The sequence below is a fragment of the Corythoichthys intestinalis genome, chromosome 2 (genome assembly GCF_030265065.1).
Source record: "Corythoichthys intestinalis isolate RoL2023-P3 chromosome 2, ASM3026506v1, whole genome shotgun sequence".
NCBI classification, from domain to species: Eukaryota; Metazoa; Chordata; class Actinopteri; order Syngnathiformes; family Syngnathidae; genus Corythoichthys; species Corythoichthys intestinalis.
Genome location: NC_080396.1, coordinates 73176707 through 73200494, shown reverse-complemented (window position 1 = coordinate 73200494; position 23788 = coordinate 73176707). Strand labels below are relative to the sequence as shown.

At 43.2% G+C, this 23788-nt stretch overlaps 1 protein-coding gene across 7 annotated transcripts in view; it reads left to right on the top strand.

Annotated features, from left to right (window-relative positions):
* The window catches only part of ccm2l (CCM2 like scaffold protein), a 47829-nt gene that overhangs the window by 12613 nt on the left and 11428 nt on the right, over positions 1-23788 (top strand). For 5 of the 7 annotated variants that reach the window (XM_057830096.1, XM_057830095.1, XM_057830099.1 and 2 more), the window contains 7 exons: positions 2249-2332; positions 2424-2607; positions 8589-9121; positions 10010-10139; positions 12809-12872; positions 12966-13122; positions 15450-15588. In XM_057830096.1, the coding sequence (XP_057686079.1) occupies positions 2249-2332; positions 2424-2607; positions 8589-9121; positions 10010-10139; positions 12809-12872; positions 12966-13122; positions 15450-15588 (1291 nt within the window). The remainder of the gene's footprint in view (positions 1-2248; positions 2333-2423; positions 2608-8588; positions 9122-10009; positions 10140-12808; positions 12873-12965; positions 13123-15449; positions 15589-23788) is intronic. The other 2 variants (XR_009062566.1, XR_009062567.1) reach the window with 1 other exon arrangement.

The following is a 23788-nucleotide window of genomic DNA, read 5'->3' as shown; positions in this document are numbered from 1 at the left end:
TCAACTAAAAATATTAATAGTAGTAGTGTATGTGTTTAACATAAAATCAATGTGATTATATGTTGTTCAAGTCCAGTCTTTTTGTTCTTGTTCTAATGTTGAGCAACTTTTGCTGTGGCTGTTGGTTTAGTCTATGAGTTCGTTTTATTTTTTAATTTTATTTAAAATGTTTCAGTTCTTTTTTGTTTTTTATTTATTTATTTCAACATTATATTCATGTTGATGTTACAATTTGTAAATATGTTGTGAAAAACAAAAAAAATCCTGTTCAATGAAAAAAACAAATTTTTTTTTTTTTTTTTTTTTGTAACTCATACAGTGGGGCAAATATGTATTTAGTCAACCACTAATTGTGCAAGTTCTCCCACTTGAAAATATTAGAGAGGCCTGTAATCGTCAACATGGGTAAACCTCAACCATGAGAGACAATATGTGGAAAGAAAAACCCAGAAAATCACATTGTTTGATTTTTAAAGAATATATATGCAAATCGTGGTGGAAAATAAGTATTTGGTCAATACCAAAAGTTCATCTCAATACTTTGTTATGTACCCTTTGTTGGCAATAACGGAGGCCAAACGTATTCTGTAACTCTTCACAAGCTTTTCACACACTGTTGCTGGTATTTTGGCCCATTCCTCCATCCAGATCTCCTCTAGAGCAGTGATGTTTTGAGGCTGTCGTTGGGCAACACAGACTTTCAACTCCCTCCACAGATTTTCTATGGGGTTGAGATCTGGAGATTGGCTAGCCCACTCCAGAACCTTGAAATGCTTCTTACAAAGCCACTCCTTTGTTGCACTGGCTGTGTTTTTGGGATCACTGTCATGCTGAAAGACCCAGCCACGTCTCATCTTCAATGCCCTTGCTGATGGAGATGGAGATTTTCACTCATAATCTCTCGATACATGCCCCCATTCATTCTTTCCTTTACACAGATTAGTCATCCTGGTCCCATTGCAGAAAAACAGCCCCAAAGCATGATGTCTCCATCCCCATGCTTCACAGCGGGTAAGGTGTTCTTCGGATGCGATTCAGTATTCTTTCTCCTCCAAACACGACAACCCGTGTTTCTACCAAAAAGTTCTATTTTGGTTTCATCTGACCATAACACATTCTGTCAATCCTTTTCTGGATCATCCAAATGCTCTCTAGCGAACCGCAGACGGGCCTGGACGTGTACTTTCTTCAGCAGGGGGACACTAGGTCCCCCTATGTGGTTCTGGGATTTTTGCTCACCGTTCTTGTTATCATTGTGACGCCATGGTGTGAGATCTTGCATGGAGCCCCAGATCGAGGGAGATTATCAGTGGTCTTGTATGTCTTCCATTTTCTAATAATTGCTCCCACAGTTGATTTCTTTACACTAGGCATTTTACCTATTGCAGATTCAGTCTTCCCAGCCTGGTGCAGGTCTGCAATTTTGTCTCTGGTGTCCTTCGACAGCTTTTTGGTCTTGGCCATAGTGGAGTTTGGAGTGTGACTGACTGAGATTGTGGACAGTTCTCTTTTACAACGATAATGAGTTAAAAAAGGTGCCATTAATACAGGTAACGAATGGAGCCTCGTTAGACCTCATTAGAAGAAGTTAGACCTCTTTGACAGCAAGAAATCTTGCTTGTTTGTAGGTGATCAAATACTTTGGACCAAATACTTATTTTTCACCATGATTTGCAAATAAATTCTTTAAAAATCAAACAATGTGATTTTCTGTTTTTTTTTTCACATTGTCTCTCATGGTTGAGGTTTACCCATGTTGACAATTACAGGCCTCTCTAATCTTTTCAAGTAGGAGAACTTGCACTAAATACTTATTTTCCCCACTGTACATTTCAAAATAACACATTTTAAAGTTATAATTGCAATACCGTGATACCGTGGTATTTTTTCTTAAAGATATCATACCGTCAAGATATCATATCGGCACATGCCTACAGGAAACGATATTTTCGCGAGTGTAAACAGTTAGGAGCTGTATATTTTTCTTCAGGTTCCTCCCATGAAACAGGCCTCAATTGGATCTCCCAGATTGATATATGAAATATACTTGCAGCAGATATATGGAACAATCAATCTGGTGTGCCAGGGTTATAAAACGTGATATCAGTACGGTATCGGCATCGGCCGACACCACACAGCTAATCTGTACCGGGAGTAAAAAATGGTATTGGTGCAACACTATTTTTTCATGATGATGATGATGAAGATGAGCTTGAGTGGTTGTGAATGACCTGGCTTTTCCTATCAGTTCCTTGGTCACCTGACCTGGGTGTCAGTTTCTCTCAACCCGTCCAGTCGAGACGAGCTGCTGCAACTGCTGGACACCGCCAGGGTTAGTCGCCCAACTCATCGCTGATTATGATGGCGGATGGAAACAAATGGTCTCGATGTTAACGCCGTTGCTTGTGCGTGTTGTTGAGTAGCAGTTACGGGTGCTCCCGTCCAAGACTAGCGTGGAACAGGACTGCATCTTAAGTCTGTCCGCTCGCTGCCTCCTGCTGACGTGGCGAGACAACGAGAAGCTGCTGATGAGGATTCCCACGCACGAGATTGCCGCTGCTTCCTACCTAAGAGATGACGCGCTGCACCTGCTGGTCCTCAAAACAGGTCAGGAGGTCACGGGGCTCGTTCCGCAACGGGAATACAATTTGACAGTGTCAAGTCGTGATCAGGAAAGACGAGGTGGATCCTAATATGTTGGCTTAGGTGGTGCAAAACATTCCTCAATCCTGGTACACGTTACATTTACTCTGTTATATTTACTTGAGTAAGTTTTTGAGGAAAAACGTACTACTAAGATTAGTTTTACCACACCATACTTTTTATTTTTACTTGAGTAGATTTGTGATGAAAACTCCTACTCTTGAGACGTTGCAATAATAATCACATGACTCTATTATACCAATCAAACGTAAGAATAGTCACATGACCACACATAAGCTTGCAGTTGGAAGTCCTATGATCACGCCGGCATGTTCAATCATCTGGCGTCTTTAAAGCAACATAAAAATAAACTATTTGTCATCGAGCGCTGCAGTCAACATTACTGGAAAGCGCTGACTTCAACCTCTCTCCCAGTTTTTATTTGGCACTGATAGACGACGGAAAACCGGAGATATGATCATTTTAATTTCATGGCAGGAAAATGTTTTCGCCAACAGATGATGATGGCCGCCATGTTGTATCCATACACCGTAGTGTAACTTTACATTCAAATGAACAGGTAATTTTCGGCCAACTGCCCATTTTTTTGGCCAAGAAGTAGTAATTTAGATATTTCTGCATCCATACCAAAAAAAAGCGCCTTTTACGTGTTTTATTTCATGTAACATTTCAATATAAAAATGACGAGCTGAGGCATCAGTGACATCGGAATTCAACCTCAATAAGTTGTGATTGTATATAGAAAAATGCAAAATTAAGATTATTCTGTATGCTTTCCTCAAGTATTAAGTTTCTTATGTGAAAATTCAGTGATTTATTAGCTCTTGAAAACCTGTGTCAAAATTGCACTAGATAATAAAAAGTCCTGGGGGTGGGGCTCGAAGGCAAGCGTCTGGTGGCCGGGCCTGTCCCCATGGGGCCCGGCCGGGCTTAGCCCGAAAAGGCAACGTGGGTTCCCCTTCCCATGGGCTCACCACCTGTGGGAGGGGCCAAAGGGGTCGGGTGCGTAGGGAGTTGGGCGGCAGCCAAAGGCGGGGGCCTTGGCGGTCCGACCCCCAGCTGCTGAAGCTAACTCTTGGGACATGGAATGTCACCTCTCTGGCAGGGAAGGAGCCTGAGCTGGTGTGTCAGGCAGAGAAGTTCCGACTAGATATAGTCGGACTCTCCTCCACACACAGCTTGGGTTCTGGTACCAATCCTCTCGAGAGGGGTTGGACTCTCTTCCACTCTGGAGTTGCCCATGGTGAGAGGCGCCGAGCAGGTGTGGGCATACTTATTGCCCCCTGGCTTGGCGCCTGTACGTTGGGGTTTACCCCGGTAGACGAGAGGGTAGCCTCCCTCCGCCTTCGGGTGGGGGGACGGGTTCTAACTGTTGTTTGCGCTTATGCACCGAACAGCAGTTCAGAATACCCACCCTTTTTGGAGTCCTTGGAGGGTGTGCTAGAGAGCGCCCCCTCTGGGGACTCCCTCGTTCTACTGGGGGACTTCAACGCTCACGTGGGCAATGACAGTGAGACCTGGAGGGGCGTGATTGGGAGGAACGGCCCCCCCGATCAGAACCCAAGTGGTGTTCTGTTATTGGACTTCTGTGCTCGTCACGGTTTGTCTATAACGAACACTATGTTCAAACATAGGGGTGTCCATATGTGCACTTGGCACCAGGACACCCTAGGCCGCAGTTCGATGATCGACTTCGTAATCGTGTCATCGGACTTGCGGCCGCATGTTTTGGACACTCGGGTGAAGAGAGGGGTGGAGCTGACAACTGATCACCACCTGGTGGTGTGTTGGCTCCGATGGCGGGGGAAGATGCTGGCCAGACCTGGCAGGCCCAAACGTATTGTGAGGGTCTGCTGGGAACGTCTGGCAGAATCCCCTGTCAGAAAGAGTTTCAACACCCACCTCCGGCAGAACTTCTCCCTTGTCCCGGGGGAGGTGGGGGACATTGAGTCCGAGTGGGCCATTTTCCGCACCTCCATTGTTGAGGCGGCCGATCAGAGCTGTGGCCGTAAGGTGGTTGGTGCCTGTCGTGGCGGCAATCCCCGAACCCGCTGGGGACACCAGCGGTAAGGGATGCCGTCAAGCTGAAGAAGGAGTCCTATCGGGCCTTTTTGGCCTGTGGGACTCTGGAGGCAGCTGACAGGTACCGGCTGGCCAAGCGGACTGCGGCTTCGGCGGTCGCCGAGGCAAAAACCCGGACATGGGAGGAGTTCGGCGAGGCCATGGAAAACGACTTCCGGACGGCTCCGAGGAAATTCTGGTCCACCATCCGGCGCCTGAGGAGGGGAAAGCAGTGCACCATTAACACTGTGTATAGTGAAGATGGTGTACTGCTGACCTCGACTCGGGACGTCGTGAGCCGGTGGGGAGAATACTTCGAGGCCCTCCTCAATTCCACCGACACGCCTTCCTTTGAGGAAGCAGAGTCTGGGGACTCCGTGGTGGGCTCTTCGATCTCTGGGGTTGAAGTCACCGAGGCAGTTGGAAAGCTCCTCGGTGGCAAGGCTCCGGGGGTAGATGAGATCCGCCCGGAGTTCCTGAAGGCTCTGGATGTTGTGGGGGTGTCGTGGCTGACACGTCTCTACAACATCGCGTGGACATCGGGGACAGTGCCTCTGGATTGGCAGACCGGGGTGGTGGTCCCCCTTTTTAAGAAGGGGGACCGGAGGGTGTGTTCCAATTATAGAGGGATCACACTCCTCAGCCTCCCTGGTAAAGTCTATTCAGGGGTGCTGGAGAGGAGAGTCCGCCGAGAAGTTGAATCTCGGATTCAGGAGGAGCAGTGTGGTTTTCGTCCCGGCCGTGGAACAGTGGACCAGCTCTACACCCTCGGCAGGGTCCTCGAGGGTGCATGGGAGTTTGCCCAACCAGTCTACATGTGTTTTGTGGATCTGGAGAAGGCGTTTGACCGTGTGCCTCGATGAGTCCTGTGGGGGGTGCTTCGGGAGTACGGGGTACCGAGCCCCTTGGTAAAGGCTGTTCGGTCCCTGTACGACCGGTGTCAGAGTTTGGTCCGCATTGCCGGCAGTAAGTCGAATTCGTTTCCAGTGAGGGTTGGACTCCGCCAAGGCTGCCCTTTGTCACCGATTTTGTTCATAATTTTTATGGACAGAATTTCTAGGCGCAGCCGAAGCGTTGAGGGGGTCCGGTTTGGTGACCTCAGTATTGAATCTCTGCTTTTTGCAGATGATTTAGTGCTGTTGGCTTCATCAAGTCGTGACCTCCAACTCTCACTGGAGCGGTTCGCAGCTGAGTGTGAAGCGGTTGGGATGAAGATCAGCACCTCCAAATCCGAGACCATGGTCCTCAGTCGGAAAAGGGTGGAGTGCCCTCTCCGGGTCGGGGATGAGATCCTGCCCCAAGTGGAGGAGTTCAAGTATCTTGGGGTTTTGTTCACGAGTGACAGTAGGAGGGAGCGGGAGATCGACAGGCGAATCGGTGCGGCGTCTGCAGTAATGCGGACTCTGCACCGGTCCGTAGTGGTGAAGAAGGAGCTGAGCCGAAAGGCAAAGCTCTCAATTTACCAGTCGATCTACGTTCCTACCCTCACCTATGGTCACGAGCTTTGGGTCGTGACCGAAAGAACAAGATTCCGGATACAAGCGGCCGAAATGAGTTTCCTCCGCAGGGTGTCCGGGCTCTCCCTTAGAGATAGGGTGAGAAGCTTGGTCATCAGGGAGGGACTCTGCGTCGAGCCGCTACTCCTCCGCGTAGAGAGGAGCCAGCTGAGGTGGCTCGGGCATCTGGTTCGGATGCCTCCCGGACGCCTCCCTGGAGAGGTGTTCCGGGCATGTCCCACCGGCGGGAGGCCCCGGGGACGACCCAGGACACGCTGGAGAGACTATGTCTCTCGGCTGGCCTGGGAACGCCTTGGGATCCCGCCGGAGGAGCTGGTTGAAGTGGCTGGGGAGCGGGAAGTCTGGGCTTCCCTGTTAAAGCTGCTGCCCCCGCGACCCGACCCCGGAACAAGTGGAAGATAATGGATGGATGGATGGATAATAAAAAGTCGCTTTTTCGAGCAGAAACTTATATATGGCGGAAAACAGAGACAAGCCTGAAAAAGCAGTTTATGCTCTCGCACCACTCTATAAAATAAACCGCTGTATTTTAGGCCAAAAGAACTGTTATGTCTGATAGAACAATATGTCTATATGCTGCCATAGATACATGGCACATTAAGTCTCCGAACTATTTTTAATTTGCCCGTTTTACCCTGAAAACCCCCGTTTACAGACATTGCACAACTGCTTTTGTTTCAACCCCGCCATAAAAAGAAGGTAAGTAATTATATTTATTATTCAAAATGTCTGTCATTTTTAACTCTGATTCATTAATTGATGTCTAATATTTTGTTTAAAAGAAAAAAAAATGACTTAAAAAAATTATTTACTCGCATATTTTAAAGTTCTAAACAAATTACGTCACAATGAAAAAAATGGCATCTGTAAAAAAGTCACGGATATCTACCTCATAACTATCGCTTAATTGTATTTTTTTCGTTACTGTCGCATTTTCCCCAATATTTTAGATGATAAATAATTGATCCAAATAAAGAAAAATTGGGGGGGGGGGGGGGACGTTTAAAAGCGTAAATATATGAGAATGAAAATCTCGATTACTCCTTGACGTCTTCAATTTCTGCATCGGGACCCTTGTTATATTACCATGTTTCACCCATAAAATCCCGAAAAAATCCAGCTGTGGCCCTTCACATCTGTGTCTTGACACTCGATGATACATGCTATATGGAGTTTTTGGCTCGAAACAAGGTAAGCACGTGATAATATCTCGTTAAAGTATGGCGTTTTTAATTCTGCTCTTTCATGCTCTCACCTTCAGATAGGGTTTCGCTGTTTAAAGTTAAGTTTTTTTAAAAAATGCCTTCCAGTTCAAAATTTTTTTTCCCCAGAAAATAGAGATTTTAACCTTTCCGATGATGCATCACACGTGCAAATCGGACAATTTTGGAATATGGACAAATTGGGGGTTTCAGAGCGGAACTTCAAGTCACCTAAGTGTTTTCTGCCATATGTTATTAACTATTTCTATTGAGCCTAAAAATGATTATCTCTGTATTTGGTGATTTTTGTGCATCGAGTGTAAAATCTGAGAATTTTATAGCATTTCAAGTTTAGTTATAATCATATAAAATTAATTGGGATTTCATTAGAGAGCGATTTTAAATGTTTTGATGCCACTGCTCATGGAGACTCATATATGCCTAAGGGAGGTGCCTGTTTTAGGTCGCTAGTGGCTTTGGTTTTGAAAATATTTGAATCTTAAGTTTTTGAAAATAGGCTCCCTACAGAGGGGCCCCATGTCCCGTTTCCCGTCAACAAATAGTGAAGTCTATAGTAAACAGTTATGTTGTAGTCTGAATTTGATGATCTTTTTTATGTAATCTTTTTGGCCTAATATGGTCATGTAATAGGTTATAGTACAGTATAATAATAACAGTTCATATAGATGAAGTTGTGCTGAGACAAAAATACCATTGTTAAAGAAAAATAAGACACATCAGTTACTCACAATATTATTCTTTACTTGAGTACTCTTTTCGATGAATACTTTTTTTCTTGTACGTGCTGGAGTCAACTTTTGGATGACTACTTTTACTTTTGAGTAATATTAGAAGTAACGCTACTCGAGTAAAAATTTTGGCTACTCTACCCACCTGTGCGCTATTCTCACTTGTGTAAAATTTTGGGCTACACTACCCAGTTCTGAATTGTGGACTTACTGGTGCCTGTGTTGCCTGTAAGTTACGTGTTAGCCTGCAGAGGGCATGCGAATATGGCTCATGGACCTTTTGGGGCCGGTAAGGTTACGAATTAGCCAATAGAAGGCATGCTTGTACTGTGCTTCATTTTTTGACAGGTACGAGTCCATTTTTTTGCATTTTGGTAAAGATATTTGTGTTTCAGGTCTAAACGTGGACACCGTGGTCGCCGGGGACATCAGCTTGGATCGAAAGAAACCAGCGGGCATCGACGGCCGACGTCAAACTGTGAGCTGCAACGCCGACCCGCGACCTTCCGGGGGTACGATGGAGCGACGGCACACCATTTGCGGTGTGGATTGGAGACCATCGCTGTCCAGGAGCAACCACGACAAGAACCAGAATGTGGACAGAGGAGGAGGAGGAGGAGGGAGTTTGGAAAGGAAGCGAGCCGGCGGCAGCTGGGAGAGGAGACAACCCACCCGGAAGACTGGCGGTAGCTGGGAGAGCCGCCGAGCCAGGCCGACTGGCGGGGTGGCGCCTGCTGGGGGAGGGAGTTGGGAGCGGCGGCACGGAGGAGGCGGTGCCGGAAGCTGGGAGCGCCGGCAGGCCTGCACAGGAAGCTGGGAGAGGGGCAAGAGCTACGGGAGCTGGGAGAGGCGCAACCACAACCCATTGGAGCCTACGCCATGTCCCGATGCCTACTGCAACCTCGTTATCCTGGCGGTGGACAACCGAGTGGGTAGCCTCTAGCCATGCCCATTTATGTTATAATCCCCACTAGGAGTGGGAACCTCTTGGTACCTCACGATACGATACGATTTGCGATACAAAGCTCACGACAACGATGATCTGACGATATGGCGATACAACAATTATCGTTACATTGGTCAGGAAATCATTCTAGGATATTCTACAAACAACTAATAAACAGAAAACAAGCTTCTGCTGTGAAATCGAATGAGTTTATCACTAGTAAACGTCCAATCCATTTGAACTGGGAGAGTGGCCATCCCTCCCACTTCAAACGGATTGAATGTCTATGGCCGTCAGTGGCAGCCAATGCCAGGCAATGAGGTTAATTTTGAGCCATTTAGGGTAATTTACCTATTGATTTTCAGTTACTTCCTGTTGATTTTGGGGTATTTTATGGGTCACTTCCTGTTTATGTTACATAACAGGAAGTGACCTGGGAATCACCCAAATGAATAGGCAGTGACTCAAACTCAACAGGAAATGACCTGTGAATGCCCTAAAATGAACCGCAAGTGACCTGTAAATGCCCTGAAAATCGGACAATGAATGTGAATGCTGCTGTTTCGACAAACGTTCCCAGTCTAAATGGACTGGGCGTCGTGCACCGTCGATGCAGCCTTGGAGTTAACTGAGACACCATTATGGTGGGAGATTTTGGTAGCAACTTGTCGGTCCCTTTTTATTTATTTATTTTTTTAAGACATTGACACCTTTTTTGAAACGATATCTCGATTCTTGCCGGGAGCATGTCGATAACATTTTGGGATACAAAGTATCACGATATAGCACCATTTCAATATTTTGTCACACCCCTAGTCCCCACTCCTGCTTGTCTGTTCATTGTCTCGTTTCTTTTCCAATCTGGTGTAGGATGCAGCAGAGGAGTACTGTTCCTTGATCTGCCAGATGTTCCAGATCATTTATGGCCATCAGACTATCGAGTGCGTGGACAGAGCGGGATTTCACCATACCATGCCGGACCGCTACTGGCTGCAAAGGAGTCAGTTGAGCAATTAACTCATTACCTGCCATTGACAACAATAGACGTTCAATTCACTTAAATAGGAGGACTGGATGTGAATGCTTATCTTTCAGTGCTATTGACGGCGCTACACAGCAAAATCTGTAGAGTTGATTTTTTGGTGTAAATCTTTTTCAGTTGGTCGGAGTTGATTTGGGTGTTGTTTTAACAATAGTAGTGTTAAGATCGCTCTCGGCGGGGTGTCAATTGAGTTGAACACTGACACCCCATGGCAGAGTTAATCTGCCACACCCAATTTAAGTGCACGTGTCAGAAAACAAAGCAAGCGCAAAGACTTGTTGGTGAAGTGACACCACCACTGTAAGTAGTGTTGTCTGTAAATAGCTGGGGTGTGTTCGGTTGAATAATTGCAGTGTAAGTGAGTCTGACTTCTATGCTTACTGAAGGGATGTAAAGTCCCTCTGTTACCTCTCGTGAGAACAGCAAAAGGGTACAATTGGCAGTTTGGCCCAATTTCTGCGCTTGGGTCCCCAACTCATCCAGAATACTGTGTTGACAACATCACAATGAATATTTAAAATTAACACTTCTGTGTAGGAAAACAACACAAGTGAGTATTAAAAATGCATTTTTATTTTTCATAAACAACGTCATGAATAAAAAAAGAAACAACACTCAGACATAGACTTCACTATCAGTTGACGGGGCTCGGGGCCGATCCGTAGGGGGCCTATTTTCAAAAATTTTAAATTCAAATATTTTCAAAACTAAAGCCACTAACGATCTAAAACCAAAACAGGAACTTCCCTTAGGCATATATGAGTCTCCATGAGCAGCGCCATAAAATTTTTTAAAGCCGTTCACTAATAAAATCGCTGTTATTTTTTTTATACAACAACACTTAAAATGGCTATAAAAATTCTCAAAAGTTTTAGCCCAAAATAGCAACGTAAATTTTAGAAATTAAGTTTTTAACAGCCAATAAATCAATTAATACTTGAGGGAAGCATGCAGAATCAAAAAGAAAAATTTGCATTTTTTTTTATGGCAGAACACACTCAGTGACTTGAAGTTCCGTTCTGAGACCCCCAATTTGGTCAAATTTCAAAATTGTCCTATATGCATGTGTGACACATCATTGGAAAGCTTAAAATGTCAATTTTCTGGGGGAAGAAAAATTTTGAACAGGAGGGCATTTTTACAAAAAAAATATTTTTAAACAGCAAAACCCTAACTTGAGGAGAGAGCACTTGAGAGCATAATTAAAGACGCCATGATTTTAACGAGATATCGCGTACTTACCTTGTTTCATTCCAAAAACTCCATGTAGCATGTATCATCGAGTGTCAAGACACAAATGTGAATGGCCACATCCGGATTTTGGGGGGATTTTATGGGTGACACATGGAAATATAACAAGGGTCGCGATGCAGAAATCGCAGACATCAAGGAGTGCTCGAGATGTTCTTTTTCATATATTTACCCTTTTAAACATTTTTTTTTTTTTTTTTTTTTTTTTCAATTCTTTGGATCGATTATTTATCATCTAACATATCGGGACAAATGCGACAGTAACAAAAAAGATAAAATTAAGCCATAGTTATGATTGCATGTGCAATGTGCATGTGATTGCATTTTACATATTTAAATGTTCAGATATTAAGATTTGAATGAGGCAAAATAACATGCTTTTTCTCTCAAATATATTGTTATAATTATTTTTTTCGGATGTACTGTAATTATTTTCTGTATAAAAATTTATTTGGTGCTCAAAAAGTCTTTTTTCAAACTTCAGTCTTGAAAAAGAGGGGGTCGTCTTATAATCAGGGCCATCTTATATTTGGGCCAATACGGTACTAAGTGAGATGCATGTGACAATGTTATGGCATTAGCAGTGCAATGACAGTGCCATTTCAAAGCAAACTTGAGTATGGTGACAGCTCTTGAAAAGAAGCCATCTGTCAGTCTGTTTTGGCCGGTATGGCCCTAAAAATGTTCATCAATCCCCTCACAATCAAAATGTCCTGGACTGGACGTCTAGCGCTAATAAGTTCCCTATAATAACTAAAACAAATGTTTTCCATCGTTTTCCAATTTTTCAATATTTATTTATTTATATTTGCAGTTTTCAAAATCTTTTTTTTTTCCTTTTTGTGATTTTTTTTTTTTTTTTTTTTTTTTTTTTTTTTTTTTTTTTTTGCTATTGACACATTTTTTGTTTACCTTTTAAAGTTTTTTTTTTTTTTTAGTTTTAGACTTTTTGGGCGTTCTTTTTTATTATTATTTTTATTGTTATTTTATTCGATTTTTAATGAACGAAAGTTCAATTGCCTCTTCTCAGTCAAAATGGTTTGGACGTCTAATGCAGTCAATGTTTTTTTTTTCTTTTCAGTTTTTCAAATTTAATTGTGGTTTCTATGTTGTTGTTTTTTGGGGGTGGCAGTTTTTGTGTTTTTTCTTTTTTTTTTTTTTTTTTTTTTTGTAAGATTTATCATGTTTTGGAGGTTTTGTGGGTAAGGAGTGCATTGATTATAGGCATATCTGGGTCACTCCCTGTAAGTTTTTGGGTTTCCTGTTGATATCAGATCATTTTCCCTATTGGAAATTAGATTATTAATTAGATTAGATTAGAAATTTGGCAGAACCCAACGTTTTGGCTCATTTTGTACCTTTTGCTCTGTGTGCAGGTGACAGCTGCCTGACTGACGAGTCTTTCGGCTATGACCCCGAATATAGCTGCTGCAGCTCATAGTAAGCCGCATATTGGGGCGCTATTTTGCTTTTTTCATCCTCGCCAATTCCCCCTGCAGGCGCTCACTTTCTTTGGATTTCCGTCTCTGCTAGTGACGGATCCCAGGATGCATTTGAGCTCTACTACAGCGAGACGTACAGCGAAAGTTCGTCCGTGTCCCTGCAGGACTCGCATCGCAGTCTGACTTCAGCCAACGACGGAGGAGAGAGTAACCCCACCCTGGTGCTCATGCAGGACTACATGATCACGGTACATCATACACCGCCATGATAACCCACACTGAAATACAGAAGGTCGAACAGAAGTGTTACGATCCTGCGTCATTTTCAGCATTAATGCCTTTCTCCCTGTCCGCAGGCTGTACGGGCGTAAGTGGGACCGGTCTCCTCAGGGGTGAGGCTAACCAGCAACACCTGAGGCTTCTTAGTAGAGGCTTTTTAAGCCCAGGCCAAACAAGCACCAGTTGCCAGAATATTCCAACACAAGCACTCAGAAGCCTCACTCCTGAGAAGAGCGTTTTTCCTAAATGCTCCTTTTTGTAGTTTTTCCCCTTTAGGGTAACCTTTTGTTTGACACTTTGTGTTTGATGTTTGACTAAACACTTAACCACCTCTGTAATTGGTTCCCGGGCATTTCCTGATCACCACACAACATATAGAACCTTAAATCAATAGGATAAGACCTAAAATCAACAGAAAGTGACCTGGAAATGCCCCCAAATCAACAAGTGACCCAGTAATGCCCCCAGATTCAACAGGAAGTGATCTGGAAATGCCCTAAAATCTCCAGGAAGTGACCAAAATCAACAGGAACTGACCTGGAAATGCCCCAAAATCACCAGGAAGTGACCCAAAATCAATAGGACGTGACCTGGGAATGCTCCCAAAATCAACAACTGACTTAAAACTAACAGGAAATGACCCAAAATCAATAGGAAGTGACCCGGAAATGCTCCAGATTCAACAGGAAGTGATCTGGGAATGGCCTAAAATTTACAGGAAGTGCCCAAACAAATCACCTGGAAGGACCAAAAATGCTCCAAGGTCACCAGGAAATGCTCCAAAATCAACAGGAAAAAAACTAAATTAATCGGAAGTGACCAAAATCAACAGGAACTGACCTGGAAATGCCCGGAAATCAATAAGTGACTTAAAACTATCCTGAAATGACACAAAATCATTGGGAAGTGACCCCGAAATGCTCCAGATTCAACAGGAAGTGATCTGGTAATGGCCTAAAATTTTCAGGAAGTGCCCAAAAAATCACCTGGAATGACCAAAAATGCTCCAAAGTGACCTAAAAATGACCCCAAAATCAACAAGTGACACCTAAATACCTCCAGAATCAAGAAGAAGTGATCTGGAAATGCCCCAAAATCATTAGGAAGTGACCCGGAAACGCCCCAAAATCTACAGGAAGTGCTTCAAAATTAATAGGAAAAGACCTGGGAATGCCTCAAAATCAATACGAAATGACTTGGAAATGCCCCCAAATCAACAGTAAGTAGCCCAAAATCAATAGGAGGTGACCCGGAAATGCCCCAGATTCAACAGGAAGTGATCTGGGAATGCCCTAAAATCTTCAGGAAGTGACCAATACAACTGGAATTGACCGCAAATGCTCCAAATCAATAGGAATTGACCTGGAAATGCCCCACAATCAGATGAAAGTGACTCAAAATCAATAGGATGTGACCTGGAAATGCCCCAAAATCAACAACTGACTTAAAACTAACAAGAAATGACCCAAAACCAATAGGAAGTGACCCGGATATGCCTGAGATTCAACAGGAAGTGATCAGGAATTGGCCAAAATCAATCGGAATTGACCACAAATGCTCCAAAATCGACAGGAAGTGACCCGGAAATGCCCCAGATTCAACAGGAAGTGATCTGGGAGTGCCCTAAAATCTTCAGGAAGTGGCCAAAATTAATGGGAAACGACCGCAAATGCTCTAAAATCAAAAAGAAGTGACCCAGAAATGTCTCAAAATCAACAGGAAAAAGACCCCAAATCAATAGAAAGTGACCTGGAAATGGCCCAAAATCAGCAAATGACTTAAAAATAACAGGAAATGACCCAAAATCAATTGGAAGTGACCCGGAAATGCCCCAGATTAAACAGGAAGTGATCTGGAAATGCCCTTAAATCTTCAGGAAGTGGCCAAAATTAGCCTAGATCGACATGCAAATGTTTCTAAATCAATGGCAAATCACCTGAAATCAACAGGAAATGACTTGTTTCGCAGTAAATGCATTGCTGACTCAAGAAGTGTCACAAGACCAAAAAAAAATCCCTTAAATATGACATGAAATCAACAAAAAATGACCGGGAATTGCTCCAAAATCTACAGGAAGTGACTCAAAACCAATGAGAAGTGACCTGGTAATGCCGCAAAATATATAGGAACCTTTTGTAGGAAATTGCACTTTCTAGTCACGTCATTTATGAAATATTCTAACTTTATTCTCATAGTCCAGTTTTTCACTCACGGACAAAGCCAATGTCATCATTTCCACATGCCGACTAATTGTTGCGCCTCACAATACTGACACTCTCGTTGTGTGTTTTTGTAGTTGCGGAACAAGCTGACAGCTGTGGAGTTACAACACTTTGCGGCGTTCCTAAGAGAATACAGGCTGGGCTCCAACATCGGCCACTTCTGTTCCGTGCTGCTGCAGCTATATGGAGACGAGCGCAAGTTTCTTTTGCTGGGTCAGAAGACAAAATACTTATACTGCGAAATGGGTTTGGGGGTATTTCTGGGTCACTGTGTTGATTTCAGGTCATTTGCTAGTGATTTAGGGACATTTTCAGGTGACTTACTTTGGATTTTGAAGCATTTTTGGTCACTCCCTGTTGATTTTGGCCACTTACTGAAGATTTTAGGGCATTCTGAGATAACATCCTGTTTAATCTGGGGCATTTCTTCCTGTTGATAGCAGGGGCATTTCCGGGGGCACTTCCTGTTATTTTGGGTCATTTGTTGATTTTGGGGCATTTCCAGGTCACTTTATGTTGATTTTGGGTCACTTCCTGTAGATTTTGGGGCATTTCCAGATCATTTCGTATTGATTTTGGCTCACTTCCTATGGATTTTGGGGCATTTCCGGGTCACTTCGTATTGGTTTTGGCTCACTTCCTGTAGATTTGGGGCATTTATGGCTCACTTCCTGTTGTTTAGGGTCACTTGTTGATTTGGGGGCATTCGTAGGTCAATTCTTATTGATTTTGGGGCAGTTCCTGATCACTTCGTCTTGATTCTGGGGGCATTTCCGGGTCACTTTATGATTCTGGGTCATTTCCAGGTCACTACGTGTTGATTTTGGGTCACTTTCTGTAGATTTGGGGGCATCTCTGGGTCACTTGTTTATTTTGGGGTATTTCCAGGTCACTTTTTAATGGTTTTGGGGCATTTTCAAGTCACTTCCTGTTTTAGGTCACTTGTTGATTTGGGGGTGTAGAAATATATTTCCATTTATTCACAATAATCATATGTGGAAGATGTCACATTTCTTGTCTTCCATATTCACACAAATCCTTTGTCTTCTTACCAGCGTATGTAATCTGATAAGGGCTGGGGGTGCACATTCCAAGCAAGTCAACCCTGCCCCCGAGTTAGAAGGGAAGAAAAGGGCTATGGACTGGGAGGCAAGGGGCACTTTCCTTTGTCACCTGTTACCAATATGTCTTTTCTTTTCTATTTGTGTGTCTTTAAGTGTAAATTCTTTGTTCTTTTTATTCCCGAATTCTGTGTCATCATCTCCTGTTCGTTACAAGAATAAAACAACCTGTAACATGGAAGAATTGACTCTTTTCCTTCAGGGGCATTCCTAGGTCACTTCTTATTGCCTTTGGGGCAGTTCCTGATCACTTCCTCTTGATTCTGGGGGCTTTTTCTGCTCCCTTTTTGATTCTGGGGCATTTCAAGGTCACCTCGTGTCAATTTTGGGTCACTTTCTGTAGAGTTGGGGACATTTCTGGGCCACTTGTTGATTCTGGACACTTTGTGCGTCTGACAACTTTTTAATGGTTTTGGGGCATTTCTGGGTCACTTCCTGTTGTTTCGGGTCACTTGTTGATTTGGGGCATTTCTGGTTCCCTTACTATTGATTTTGGGGCACTTCCTGTAGATTTTTGGGCATTTCTGGGTCATTTCCTATTGATTTTGGGGCACCTGCTGTAGATTTTGGGGCATTTTCAAGTCACTTCTAAATGATTTGGGGGCATTTCCTGTAGATTTTTGGGCATTTCCGGGTCACTTCCTATTGATTTTGGGGCACCTCCTGTAGATTTTGGGGCATTTTCAAGTCACTTCTCAATGATTTGGGGGCGTTTCCAGATAACCTCTTCATGATTCTGGAGGCATTTCCTTGTCACTTGTTGGTTTTGGCGCATTCCCAGGTCACTTCCTATTGATTTTGGGGCACATCATGTAGACTTTTGGCCATTTCCGGGTCACTTCCTATTGTTTTTGGGGCACCTCCTGTAGATTTTGGGGGCATCCCTAAGTCACTTGTTATTGATTTCGGGGCAGTTTCTGATCACCTCCTGTGGGGGCAATTCCGGGTCACTTGTTGATTCTGGGGCATTTCCAGGTCACTTTGTGTTGTTTCGGGTCACTTGTTGATTTGGGGGCATTTCTGGTTCCCTCACTATTGATTTTGGGGCACTTCCTGTAGATTTTTGGGCATTTCCGGGTCACTTCCTATTGATTTTGGGGCACCTCCTGTAGATTATGGGGGCATCCCTAAGTCACTTATTGATTTCGGGGCAGTTCCTGATCACCTCCTCTTGATTCTGGGGGCAATTCCATGTCACTTGTTGATTCTGGGGCATTTCTGGGTCACTTCCTGTTGTTTCGGGTCACTTGTTGATTTGGGGGCATTTCTGGTTCCCTTACTATTGATTTTGGGGCACTTCCTGTAGATTTTTGGGCATTTTCGGGTCACTTCGTATTGATTTTGGGGCACCTCCTGTAGATTTTGGGGGCATCCCTAAGTTACTTCTTATGGATTTCGGGGCAGTTCCTGATCACTTTCTATACATTTGGGGGCATTTCCGGGTCACCTGCTGATTCTGGGGTATTTCCAGGTCACTTTTTAATGGTTTTGGGGCATTCCTGGATCACTTCCTGTTGTTTTGGGTCACTTATTGATTTGGGGGCATTTTTGGTTCACTTTCTATTGATTTTGGGGCACTTCCTGTAGATATTTGGGCATTTCCGGTCACTTTTGGGGCACCTCCTGCAGATTTTAGGGCATTTCCGGCTCACTTCTTAATGATTTGGGGGCATTTCCTGATCACTTTCTGTTATTTTGGGTCACTGGTTGATTCTGGGGCATTTCCAGGTTACATCGAATTGAATTTGGGGCATTTCCAGGTCACTTCCTAATTATTTTAGGGCATTTCCAGATCACTTACTCTTGATTCTGGGGGCATTTCCGGGTCACGTGTTGATTCTGGAGCATTTCCAGGTCACTTCGTATTGATTTTGGGGCACTTCCTGTAGATTTTTGGGCATTTCCGGGTCACTTCCTATTGATTTTGGGGCACCTCCTGTAGATTTTGGGGCATTTTCAAGTCATTTCTCAATGATTTTGGAGGCATTTCCAGATAACCTCTTCACGAGGCATTTCCTTGTCACTTGTTGGTTTTGGCGCATTCCCAGGTCACTTCCTATTGATTTTGTGACACCTCCTGTAGATTTGGGAGGTATTTCTGTGTCACTTGTTTATTTCACGGCATTCCCAAGCCACTTCCTATTGATTATGGGGCACTTCCAGTAGATTTTGGGGCATTCCCAGGTCACCTCCTGATCATTTTGGGGCATTTCCAGGTTACTTCCTGTTATTGTGGGTCACTTGTTGATTCTGGGTCATTTCCCGCTCAATCCAAATCGATTTTGGGTCACTTTCCAATTTTGGGGCCTTTCTCTTTCACTTCCCAATAATTTTAAGGCATTTCCGGGTCAATTCCTCTTGATACTGGGGGCATTTCTGGGTCACTTGTTCATTCAGGGGCATTTCCAGGTCACTTCGTATTGATTTTGGCTCACTTCCTGTAGATTTGGGGCATTTCCGGGTCACTTCCTGTTGTTTTGGGTAGCTTGTTGATTTGGGGGCATTCCTAGGTCACTTGTTAATGATTTTGGGGAACTTCCTATAGATTTTGGGCCATTTCCTGATCACTTCCTCTTGGTTCTGGGGGCATTTCCAGGTCTCTTGTTGATTCTTGGGCATTTCCAGGTCACTTCGTGTTGATTTTGGGTCACTTTCTGTAGATTTGAGGCCATATCCGGGTCACTTTTTGATTATGGGGTAATTTCCAGGTCACTTCTTAATGGTTTTGGGGCATTTCAAGATCACTTCCTGTTATTTTGGGCCACTTGCTGATTCTGGCGCATTTCCAGGTCACTTCGTACTGATTTTGGCTCTATTCCTTTAGATTTGGGGCATTTCTGGGTCACTTCATGTTGTTTTGGGTCACTTGTTGATTTGAGGGCATTTCTGGTTCACTTCCTATTGATTTTGGGCCACCTCCTGCAGATTTTAGGGCATTTCCGGGTCACTTCATAATGATTTGGGGGCATTTCCAGATCACTTTCTGTTATTTTGGGTCACTTGTTGATTCTGCGGCATTTCCAGGTCACGTCGTATTGATGTTGGGGCATTTCCGGGTCACTTCCTAATAATTTTAGGGCATTTCCAGATCACGTCCTCTTGATTCGGGGGGCAATTCTGGGTCACTTGTTGATTCTGGGGCATTTCCAGGTCACTTCCTAATGATTTGGGGCCATTTCCAGATCACTTCTTCATGATTCTGGAGACATTTCCTTGTCACTTGTTGATTTTAGGGCATTCCCAGGTCACTTCCTATTCATTTTGGGGCACTTCCTGCAGGTTTTGGGGCATTTCTGGGTCACTTCCTAATGATTTGGGGGGATCTTCAGATCACTTTCTGTTATTTTGGGTCACCTTTTGATTCTGGGTCATTTCCAGGTCACTTTGTTTTTGATTTTGGGGCATTTCCAGGTCACTTCCTGTTAGATTTGAAGCTAGGGTCATGTACACCTAGCTTGGCTAAAAACAACACGCAGGAAGTCGATGTAGATTTTGTGGAGGTTGGTTGCTGCTATCGCAGCCTTCTTTATTTAGGGGCAAACAATAGGATGTGAGGGGTCAGGAAGGCAACATGGGACATAGAGGGCCACATGGCCCAGAACAAAGGAAAGGCTGACTAGACAGAAGTTATCCTATCTGGTAACTAACTATAAGGAAAGCATTAATGTTAACTGTATGCACAACAATTCCAACATTTCCACCCTGTTTAACATTTCATGCGTAAGACATCATGTATTGTAACTTCTTCCAAATATAATACGACACAGTCAAGTAAGCATTTAGGACAAAACATTATGTGAGACTCTTGGAACACTTTGGCATGAGTTAACATCTAATTCATCTAAATCAGCAACATCAACACGAATAACCTTCGCTTTGGTTGCAAGTTGAGAGAACTGTAAAATGGAGGTATATGTTAAATATCCCTGTACTTTATTTTGAAATGGAAGGAATCAAGTAGGCAAAGGAAATCGACCAGGACCTTCATCAAGAAACCAAGGAAAATACCATCTTTTTTCTCTTGAGTGGACCCATATTTGTTTGGCAGCTCTTGGTCAGTTCGTCATCGTCCACCTAATAACCGCAGAGACGATGTTTCTTGATCTCACTGGCCACCAATCAGCTCCGCGAGCCACAGGTTAATCCTGCCAGCTCCACCACGGCAGTACAGGTTGGATGATGGCTGCCATCCTGGCTGCCGTAGCAACTGTTGCCGTGATGCCGGGCCACGTCCTTCTCCGAGGCAGGGCTTGCTCAGGTCACACTGGTGGATTGTCCGTGGGGATGAGCAGTATTTTCTGGTACCAGTGTTCGTACGGACCAAAAGTTTAAAGCCGGTGGTCCGGGAAAGAATGTTGGTAAACGCTTCCCTCTACTTTCATTGGTGAACCCCTGTCTGGATTTCACTACCTTCCCTAGACAATGCTAGCCGCAAATTCAGGAATGGTTTCTGCATAGATGTAAACTTTTGCATTGCAATCACATTTGCATGTTCTGCTGAGAACATTTCTACTTCTTGAAAAATGCACCAATCAAGACAAACAACATTCTTTATTCATAATTGAAAAATTATAAATAAACCCCATTTGCAAAAGTTAAAGTAACATGCATATGGAATTTAACTCCTAAAATTCCCCTTAAAGTTGTTTTTTGATTAACACTGGAAAACCCAGCAGAGGCCGACTCAGCCTTTCCAAAGACAAATACCCCTAATGGTCTCCTAATATATCCCCCTTCTCATGACACAAACTCAGCCTGTTTGTTTTTCTTAAAGTTTTCACACATTTTCTTGTACTAACGTCAGAATAAATGACCACACAATTCATGCTCCATGCCCATGATTCAGTCCTTCTACACTATAGACACAATTCCTGCTTTACAGTCAAATTGCAGTTCTAAAACGCTATATTTGAAAACAATGTACACATTTGGGCCATTTGTTTCTGTTTTTGTGTGTTGTGTAGGAGAAGTGAGTTAAAAAATATGTAAAAAGTGCAAACTCCATGAATAAATGTAAATAAATAAATGGGAATATTAGGAGTACCAGAATTCTCTGGGACTTCTATTGTTAACCCATAAACAATCAAATCAACAAAATTCATACAGTAAAGTTATCATTAACTACTCCCCCCCGCTTTAGCCTTGTGTAGGCCTACCTATTACTGAAACTCAGGGCTAAATCAATTCTTTGTTTCTGCACTTTTTTTTTTTTTAAGTGCAGCAAACCACTTGTACCTTTGTACATGGCGGAAAACACTGAGGTGACTTGACGTTCCGCTCCGAGACCCCCAATTTGGCCAAATTTCAAAATTGTCCAATATGCATGTGAGATACATCATTTGAAAGCTTAAAATCTCAATTTTCTGGGGGAAGAAAAATTTTGAACAAGAGGGCATTTTAAAACAAAAAAAATGTTTTTTTAAACAGCAAAACCCTATCTGGAGGTGGGAGCACGCGAGAGCAGAATTACAGACGCCATGACTTAACGAGATATTATCGCGTACTTACCTTGTTTCGATTCAAAACCTCCATGTAGCATGTATCACTAAGTGCCAAGACTCAGCTGTGAATGGCCACAGCTGGATTTTTGAGGGATTTTATGGGTGAAACATGGTAATATAACAAGGGTTGCGATGCAGAAATCGCAGACATCAAGGAGTGGTCGAGATTTTTTTTTCATATATTTACCCTTTTAAACGTTTTTTTTGTTGTTGTTTGTTTGTTTGGATCGATTATCATCTAACATATCGGAGAAAATGCGACAGTAACAAACAAAAAAAATGCAATTAAGCGATAGTTATGAGGTAGATATCCGTGACTTTTTTTTACAGACGCCATTTTTTTCACTGACGTAATTTGTTTAAAAGTAATATAGGAGTGAATAATTTTTTAAAGTTTTTTTTTTTAACGAAATATGAGACATCAATTAATGATTCTAAGCTAAAAACGACAGACATTTTGAATAATATATATAATTAATTACCTTCGTTTTATGGCTGGGTTGAAACAAAAGCGGTTGCGTGACGTCTGTAAACGGGGGTTTTCAGGGTAAAACGGACAAATTAAAAATAGTTCGGGTGCTTCATGCGCCATGAATCTGCTATGGCAGCATGTAAACATATTGTTTTATCAAACACAACAGTTCTTTTGGCTTAAAATACAGCAGTTTCTTTTAAAGAGGAGTGCAAGAGCAGAAACTGCTTTTTCAGTCATGTCTATGTTTTCCGCTACATGCATATTAATGATCAAATTATCCTTCCTCAAACTGTGAAGGCAAAACATTTTCACCTATCACCATGTCTGCAAATGGTTGCATTGCTGCATTTTTTGCTACTTTGTCACATTTGCATTCAGCCAATTGTTGAGGTAATTTCATCGCGTCAAGTAGATTGACGAGCAAGTCCTTGTGTGTTACAAGTTTGCCAGTGGAAGTGATCACACAGGCTCTATTTTCCCAATATTTCGCAAAAGTATGAACAGGGGGAAAAGGGTCTTCACTATTAGTATAAATAGTGACTTTTTCACCCCTCGTTAGTTTATAGGGTTTCATTAGCGCCACAAGCTCTGCAGCTTGAGCTGAATAGGAACTGGGAAGTGACCTAGCTTTCAGAATTTTATCCCAAGTCACAACCGCAAACTTTGTTTGAGCTTTACCCATGCAATCTGTTTTAGAGGACACGTTGACAAACAACTCCACTGCTTCTGGCAAAGCTGTATCGGTCAGGTCTAATTGCGCTTTGGTGGATTGCTTGGCAACCACCTGGCAATTGTGTGATTCGTCGTCACCTTCTGTGGGAAGAAGAGTAGAATAATCTAATGTTGTACATCTTTGCAAATTTGCTGTACAAGACAAATCTCTTGCTGGTGACGTCGTCATGACACGTTATTTAGTTTGTATATCCTCTTCTACAGTGACCATTTTGCCAATTAGGGTGTCGCATTCACCATTTTCTAATTTGAGAGAACACAAACTATCTGATGTACTAGTATGAGCAAAAATATCAACATCTGGTAGTTTTTGCCTCCGTTTGATCGACAATTGCCTGTCTGATGTGGGTACCAAAGCCAATTGTAATTTTGTCAACGCATCGCATCCTAGCAAATTAGCAGGACCATAGACTTCATAATACTTGACAGGACACGGGGCCGATCAGTAGGGGGCCTATTTTCAAAAACTTCAAATATTTATAAAACCAAAGCTGCTACCGACCTAAAACCAAAACAGCCACCTACAGTGGGGAGAACAAGTATTTGATACACTGACAATGGGAATACTCAAATACTTGTTCTCC